We start from the raw sequence: 9,088 nt of genomic DNA on the forward strand, positions 1-9,088 counted from the left end.
CCTGGGTTTCTACCACTATATGCCTCAAATGGAGTTTTATCTCCAAATGCTCTAGTAGGGCACCTATTTAGTAAGTAGACAGCTGTGTGCACCGCTTCTGCCCATACATAGTAAGGCAATCCTTTCTCATAAAGCATTGCTTTTGCCATTTCAACCACAGTCCTATTTTTTCTTTCCACCACTCCATTTTGTTGTGGAGTATAGGCCATAAAGAGTTGTCTTTGAATCCCTTCAGCTTCACATAACTTGTTGAATTCACTAGATGTGAACTCTCTTCCTTTGTCATTTCTCAAACACTTCACCTTAAAGCCACTTTGCAATTCTACCATTGATTTGAACTTTCGAAAGTAATTCAGTGCATCAGACTTGTATCTAAGAAAATAGACCCAGACCATTCTTGTACAATCATCTATAAGAAGCATGAAATACTTGTTGCCAGCAATGGATTCATTTTGCATAGGTCCACACAAATCCATATGAACTAGCTCAAGAGGATTGCTTGCTCTCCATGCTTGGTTCTTTGGAAACCATTCTTGATTCTGCTTTCCAAGCTGACATCCTTCACAGACTCCATCAACCTTTTCCATGAATGGCAATCCATGCACCATCTCCTTTTCTTTGAGTTGACTTAGTCCTTTTAGATGCAGATGGCCCAACCATTTGTGCCATGTCCAAGTAGAGTTAGATACACTTGCCTTTAGTGCAATATGATTATTAGGTAATAGTGTCAAGGGATAACACCTATTCCTATTCATCTCTACTTTGATTACAAGACACTCTACTAAAGGACCTTCAAAGATGCTGCACAATTTTCCTCCAAATACTAGATAGTAACCATGTTCATCCATTTGGCCCACACTTAGTAAATTCTCTTTCAGTCCAGGAAGATACATCACTTCCTTGATATACTTTCTCCCTTTGGTAGTATCAATTGCCAATGTGCCCATTCTAGCTACATTCACAAGCTCACCATTTGGCATTTGTACCTTGCCTACAACATTTGTTCTGATATCTGTCAGCAAACTCTCATTTCCAGTCATGTGGTTGCTACCACCACTGTCTATATACCATTCTCCAGTAACATTTGTGGCAGCAATAGTACTGTTGGCATAGAATAGGTTTCTAGTCACTTCCATTTGATTTGCACAGTTTGCTTTCTGCACATTCTTGGTTGCAGTACACTCTTTAGCCAAATGTCCAAATTTGTCACAATTGTAACACTTAGGCTTTCCCTTGTATCTGCATTCACCTAAATGAAATTTAGAACACACTTTGAACTGTGGTTTTGAACCTTCTTGACCCACTGTTGATGATGAGTTCTGTGCAAAATTGGTGTGTTCAGGCTTGGAATTTGATTCCCATGGTTTGCCTTTTGGATTCCAATTTTTCTGAGACTTAGATTGACCAGATTGAAAACCTCCCTTGTTCTGGCTTTTAGGATTCACAGAAAAAGAGGCAAATGCCTTCTCAACTGTATCAGTATTATGCAGCTCAAATCGTTGCTCTTGATTCTTTAGAATGGCAATGACTTCCTGTAAATCTACTGTTTCTAGACTTTTTGTATTTTCAATCACTAGACAAATAGGATCATAAACCTTATTCAAACTGATTAGAACCTTTTGAACGAGCCTTTCATTAGATAGAGATTCACCATATGTTTTCATTTGATTAATTAGCTCATTCAAACGAGTAAGATATGCAAATAGAGATTCATTTTCATACATCCTAGTATACTCAATTTTGAAGCTTTATCGATCTGATATGGTCACCACCATGATATTCTCCATATAGCAGATTCCATGCCATTTTAACTGAATCAGCATTAGCAATGCGAGGGAAGATCTGATCAGAAACTGAGTTCTGCATAATCCCCAGAGCTTTTGCATCCTTCATAAGAATCGCAACCATCTTCTCATTATCTTCCTCTGTAGATGTTTCCTCAACTGCCTTCTTCTTCTTCTATTATGGACTCGTAATTCCTTTCTCCACCAGAGTCCACAACCCATATGACTTGAAGATGGTTATCATCTTGATTCTCCAGAACTCATAGTTCTCATCGGAGAAGATCAGAGTTCTTACTTCTGAACCTCCAGATCCAGACATTGCTAATCTTAGATAACCAAAACCAACTTGTTTCAGATATCAAATGAACTCCAATCAATCGCCACGAGCTTGAGTAAGCACTGATTTAGCTTGATTTCACAAATTTGAAAAACGCCCAGATTCAATTGATCGAACCTGGCTCTGAGGCCATGTAAGTGTTTTTGCTATTCAAGCTGGGTTTTGGGTATTGGTCAGTTAGAGAGAAAAGAAGAAATAGAGAATGCTATTGAATAACTGCTCTACTTGCTCACAAAGTATGTGAACAAGGTTTTGTATATTCTCTATCTGTAAGAATGAGCTCACACGTACGGCATGTACTACATGACCGTTAGATCTGAGCTGGATTCACACAAGCATCTATGAATCTCAGCCATCCATTTGTCTCAATTCTAGGAATACCACTCTTGGCTATTTTAGCCTTACACGTTTGAAGCCTTACACTTGTCATTCTCTAGGACTAAGTGAATACACAATTAACACTCTAGGCTTAAAATAAATCAGGCTCACTACTTACAATTCTACAAAAACTGCAGACACTTTTGAGAGAGAAAATCTTAGCAAAAGGAATTCATCACGCTTTATTTAAGTTCTAGAACCTTACATATGACACTCCTAGCAATATCATGACGCTTATTACAAAAACAATGCCTGTTATTACAAAAAAAGAAAAAGAAAAAGAAAAGAAAAGAAAAGAAAAAGCCTGCCTGGAGTTGGAATTTGGAACATCGTAGGCTATCATAAGCCTACGAGTAAGTTCATTTAGATAAAGTTGTTGTTGAATCTTGAACGTACTGTTATGTTTTGATCCCAATAACGTACGTTGAACAACATATATACTAAGGGCATTCGTATTTTATTTATTTATAGATAGTCTCGATATTACAAGGGAAATTTATTACATACGAACCAAAGAGGTACAGCTAACCATGGGGGATAGAAAGAGCCTAGTCCCGTTTGCTAGCCAAACCCTAATCCCACTTGAGTCAGATCTCATGGGTTTATTTTTACAAAAGGGGATTCGTATTTTATTTATTTATAGCCAAACTCATGGGTTTATTCATCAAGTTTAAAAAACAAAGGATGCTGCTGACTTGAGGGAATCCAAGATTTTTAGATCTGAAGCTGATCTTTCTTGCAGAATTTTAATGCCCACATACCTGCCCATGGCACAAAAATGGAAAGGATGAGAAAGAGAAATATGGCATAGAGTTCATTACAAACAAGCCACTCAACCAAATAATTATTGAGAATTTGTAGTGGCTGCAAGTAAGTGTATTTAACATACCTCCCTAACATCAGATAGAAGCCCTGAGGGTGGCTCGCTGGTGTGTAAGGGAATGTTGAGCCATCAACAACGCGTAATGCATTGATCCCTGTAACACGAAAATCACCATCAAGCACCTTTCCGACAAGGCATCCACCGTGGTAGTGCCAATATGAGGCTACTGATTCTCGGCAAAATGTTTCGAAGGCTGCATCATCTGTTTGGTCCTTTGGCAAAGGGATTCCCAAAATATTAAAACCTTCTACACCCGGCAAATCTTCAACTTTATATGGTTTTAATGCGTCTGTGCTCAAGAGTTCACCAATCTTCTTCATGCCGCTAACACAATGAGAAAGATCTGTCAGATTTGAATAGTAATTAAATTTGACATTTGGACTGACTCTCACATTAGAGGATGATTTCAGTGTGAGAGAACCATAAGATAAAGGTCCTGCCACTTTGCTAGCAAAGTGAGCAAAAGTCGAATTTGGCAGGGGATAAGATGTACTAGGGAAAAAACCGAAGGGTGGAGTTGTAAATGGCAAGCTCGAGAAAGAACATTGGTAGAAATCGTTTGAAATTCCTAGAACAGTTACAATTGTGGGTTCAATTGGATTTGGGGGCAAAATGTTAATGAAATTACGAGGATTGTCATGCAGAAACTGTCCGACGTAAGGATGGGAAAGAACAACTGGAATATTTAGAGATGATAGGTAAGACTCTGGCCCAACACCGCTAAGTAGTAGAAGTTGAGGGGTCCCAATTGTCCCTGCACTCACGATAACTTCTCCCTTACTGCGTACAAATGCTTGGTGAGGCGTTCCATTAGAATCCCTATATATGACTCCTGTAGCTGTCAAACCTACATTACAGAAAAGCTTATAATCATTATCAAACAAATCCAAGGAAAATAATGAAATATTATTCGTACTTCCAGACCTTGGCTCCTGCTAGTGTTTTAAAATGAAAAAATATTAATTTTGGAGTGCATGATGCAACATACCTGGTGCATTGGAGAAGATGATCTTCTCTACTGAGGCATGAACTCCAACTCGCAAGTTGTTAGAGTTTCCTTTATTAAGAAGTTCATCAGCTGCATGTCTCGTTCCCTTGTTGTCAAAAGTTGAGCCGGTAATTCTAGTTCCTTCTTCATGATCTAAACTAAATCCATGGTTTGGATGAACACCAGCCTCCAAGAATGCAGTTTTTGTAACAGACTGCCAAGATTGAGAATTTGGCTTGTACACAATAGTGTCTTCAACCCACTCATATGTCTGATTAACCAAATCCATGTCCCAATCAACTCCTGATGCACTATAGATTGAGGTGTTAGCTCTGGCGTAGACACCGGCATTGATAATGCTTGTGCCACCGAGCACCCTGCCCCGTACATTATCAATACCATCTTCGGACACGAACCTTTCGACCGGTGTCTTTCCATCATCTTCTTGCTGGAGATTATATACAAACCCATCTGCAGTCAAGACGTTGGGATATGCTGTCGGAAGACTGCCCCTTTCGAGAACGAGCACCTTGTATTTTTCTGATAAAGTTGCTGCCAATGGACACCCTGATGTTCCTCCGCCAACTATAACGTAGTCATATGATCCTTCCAACTCTAGATCAGTGGCGTCGTATGCAAAGCTCAGGTAGCTAAAATCTGCAAAATCTCAAGAGACGAAGAGTTTTTAAAAGTATATAGCACATGCATCTATGCAGGCGTCTATATCTGCTTTTCTTACACTTTTTTCCGTTTTCTTTTTGATTGCCTTTTTGGTGTTTTGAATTACGGATGAAGTGATTTACCATGATCAGAAGTCGTGGCAAGCGAGTGGACCTCAGAATATTGAAGATGGAGGACAAAAATGTATAACACCAACAGTATAGCTGACATTGTTGATTTCTCCATGTTTTTGATAACTCAAAACACTTTCACACTTTCGTAGAAGCTCTCCATTCTCCGGAATTTATAGAGAATAAGACTTTACATTCTAGGGCCTTTTGATGTTTGAGATGAAAGCACGTGATTATATTCCGAAAGCATTATCACATGAATGCATTAACTTGTCATATAGTGTTGTCGTACACTTACAATCACACGATTTCATCATGGAGGTCGAACATAGGGATTTTTAGTGTTGGCAATGAAAGCACAAAATGAGACCCTTCTGAAATTTGATTTATCCTCTCCATTGAGTTTAATGGGTCTTCCAATTTATGTGTAGATTACCAAATGAAAAATATGTTGCAATATCCATATTTATGTATATATGATGTTTTGATCCCTTTGGTTACTTTGACATGTATTGCGAGTTCGAATTATATATATTTTATGAGACGACCCCTTATACATGAAATCCTGGCTCTGCCATTGGTCGCCACCACGTATTACAATTTGAATGGATTAAGAACACTAACACATTGACACGCCATGCACTTAATAGTTGCCCACAATTTTCCTACACAATATACTCTGTTTGTACATGTTCATTAGTGGCCATTATCTGTAAACCGAGCTCGCTGCCACATACTCCAAGCCCAGACTCACACACACAGCTGCGAGGACCAGCGGTGATAAGACTTGTGAGAGAAATTCACACAGTGCTCTACAGCATTTAAGACAACGCTGTGAATATAGCTGTGAGTGCAATTCACACTCCACCGCATATACAATGCCAAAGCTTTGAGAGCAATCAACACCACAGCGATGAGGATAAGGGCAAACAACTCGTGAAGGAATAGATTCCCAACTGATAGAATTTGTATTCTTTCATTCTCTTCTTGTATAAGTTGAATATCAAAGTTTTGTCTGATCGTTTGTAAAGCGAGCCCTTCATCAAATATTATAATGAAAGTTTGAAAAAGAATCCTTCTTTCCATTTTGAGCTCTCTGCAGGATTCCTTTCATACAACCAACGGATCCTTGGGATTACATTTTAAGAAGTATCTTAAATTAGCTTCAATAGAAAAATTACTACAAATTAGCTTTGTTCTGCCATAACATCAAATATTAAATTAAAGTTTGAATACAAATCCTTCTTTACATTTTGAGATCTTTGCAAGAAACCTTGAATACAACCACTTCAGACTAGTTCAAGCATGAGTCTTTTATAAGATCACGTATTTGTTCATGTCTCTCATGTTTAGGTTGTGGATAGTATTAGCTGTTTTAGTTCTATCTTTGTACACTCTTACGGTGCTTATTATTTTTTAATAAAGCATCTTTTCGATAAAAAGGGGTTAGATTATGCCACTTCATCAATTTAACAAAAGACCAAACCGGTCAAATTGATGGAGTGAGTAAATTAGTTGAATATTAAAACGTTGGGGCATAAATTGACAAAATTGAAATCTCGTGGGGGTAAAATTCTGTTAACCCTTTTTTTTTTCCTTTTAGGGAGGGTGTCAAGGGGTTCCATTGCACCCACGAGGGCTTTCCAAGGCCAAAGTATGGCCTTTGATTAATTATTGTTTTACCCCAATAATGGACACTCAGTCTTAGTTTACCCCTGGAATTGAAAATTTTCTCACTTAACCCTTAGAATCTCTCAAATTTGTTGAAAATTTTCACTTCACTACTTCCGTCAGTTAAATGTGCTGATGTGGCATGTGCATTTTAGTAATTTTAGCTATTAGAAAGTTTAAAATCCAAATTAAACATACAAAATAGATTTTAAATATTTTACACTTTTTTTAGGGTTCATTAACTACACACCCATTAGCCCAGACCCATCCCTCCCCCACTCTCAATCAAGGTCTAAAATATCGATGGTATATGAAATATCGGTAGTCCAAAAATACGAAAATTTCGATGGAAATATCGATCAAAATTGAATAAAAACCACGGAAATGTAAGAAAAACTTGAAAATTTTTATTGAAACTTTGAAGGATGTTTATTTAGTCAATTCTCTATTAGTGTATCACAAAAAAATTGGAAGGAAATGCATTGCATTATGAGTTTAATTGATTTAAGTTGATTATATAGCGAGCTAACAAACACTGTGAGTGTAGAAAATATGTAACAATTGATGAAAGAAGATTAAACACACCATAATAATTTTTATATAATGATTTACTACACTATTGTACACTTTATACACTGCATGGAAAAATATATGAGTGACTTAGTACCACTACATAGAGTTCCTCTTTGGTATTATCATAAAAACATAAGCAACATGGTGGTTAAGGCGTTGGAGGCGTGAAATGGAATCGAATCCCCTTTGTATGTGTGCTTTGTGTTTGTTTTTTTCTTTTCATTTTTCCTATTACATTGATATTTTTGATATTATAGCGATATTTTGACAAAATACTGCTGAAGTGTGAGCAAAATTATCGACATTGATATTTTCTGATATTATCGATATGTATACAATATGTGTATGGATACGTTTTGAAATATCTATGATCCGAAAAAAACTATAATATCCTCGATATTTCATCAATATTATCGATATTTTAGACTACACTCCCAATCATCGTCAGCCACCATCACCAAAATCCAGTAGCCCCCACCCATGCCCAATAATACGATTAACAAAAAAGATGCATACCCAAATCAAACAGCAGAAAAAAAAAAATAAAATACGCTACACATCACAGAATCGAACAAAATCACAAGAAAATCATCCAATTTGCAAAACCAATGTTAAAAACTAAGGGAACACAACAACCAATGAAGAACCTCACAAATTGAGCTATAAAAAAATGGAAATAAAACAGACCCATATGTTGATACATCATCTATGTGTGTTTTTTTTTCCGACCAGACGTATAAAAATTGTTATTTATTTGATTAATATTGTTATCATCTGTGTCTGTGTGTATAGCTGGAGTTTTTCAGTTTTTTATGGAGATTAAAACTTTTGGTGGGTTATTTCTGGGTGTTGCTGCGTTTTGGGGTTGAGTATGGGTGGGGGATAAGGGGTTTGGGTTGGGAGGGATGAGGGTGATCTGGAGTGAGGGAGGAATGGGTCTGTTTAGTTAACCCTAAAAAAAAGTTTAAAATATTTAAAATCTATTTTTATTATTTAATTTTGATTTAAAACCTTTAAATAGGTAACATTATTAAAATATTCATGCCATGTCAGCACACTTAATGGTTTTGTATATGGAAATAGACGGAATTGATAAACTGAGAAAATTTTAGCAATTTTTAGAGATTCTAGGAGTTAAGTGAGAAATTTTCAGTTATAGGGGTTAAAGTGAGACTGAGCGCTCATTCATAGGGCTAAAACAATTAATTAAACCTATTTCTTTAAAAATAGACGGTGTCAAGTGGTTCTAAGTAGAGATCATCATTTGGCCTGCGACCTGAACTAGGTAGCCTGAGGCCCGATGAGACAAAGCTCGACCCGACTCAAAAATTAAAAAAGCCCGTAAGGTCCCTGCCCAAACCCAAAAATTTCGTTCTAAGGCACCAAAGAAGTGTCCAACACTCAAAAGCGATATACGTGCCAAGATGTTCCAACTTCCAAGGTATCCATGGATGGTTTCCATGGGTGAGAATAATGGTTTTTGAAAACGCTCTGCTTTGGATGAAAGTTTATTGTTGGCTTGGGATGATCCACTGCATGTTTTAGGAGTGGGTAATTGGCTTGGCTATGAACAAAAATAATAGAACATCGACGGATGGTATATAAGCTTTAGGGAATCATTTCATTTGAAACTGGTTTTGCAACGACAAGTTCTAGGAAATGATATTATTATTTTATTTATTT

The 9,088-nt window shown here is 37.1% G+C and overlaps 1 protein-coding gene across 1 annotated transcript; it reads right to left on the reverse strand.

Annotated features, from left to right (window-relative positions):
* Window positions 1-2,980: 2,980 nt before the first annotated feature.
* Window positions 2,981-5,574, reverse strand: LOC117615086 ((R)-mandelonitrile lyase 2). Its single transcript, XM_034344089.1, has 4 exons — window positions 5,174-5,574; window positions 4,371-5,027; window positions 3,389-4,229; window positions 2,981-3,260 (listed from the first exon to the last, which is right to left on the reverse strand). Exons 1-4 carry the CDS (start codon window positions 5,274-5,276, stop codon window positions 3,170-3,172), a joined length of 1,692 nt encoding a protein of 563 aa, XP_034199980.1. The 5' UTR covers window positions 5,277-5,574; the 3' UTR covers window positions 2,981-3,169.
* Between the last annotated feature and the right edge of the window lie 3,514 nt (window positions 5,575-9,088).

Source organism: Prunus dulcis, chromosome 1 (assembly GCF_902201215.1).
Source record: "Prunus dulcis chromosome 1, ALMONDv2, whole genome shotgun sequence".
Lineage (NCBI taxonomy): Eukaryota > Viridiplantae > Streptophyta > Magnoliopsida > Rosales > Rosaceae > Prunus > Prunus dulcis.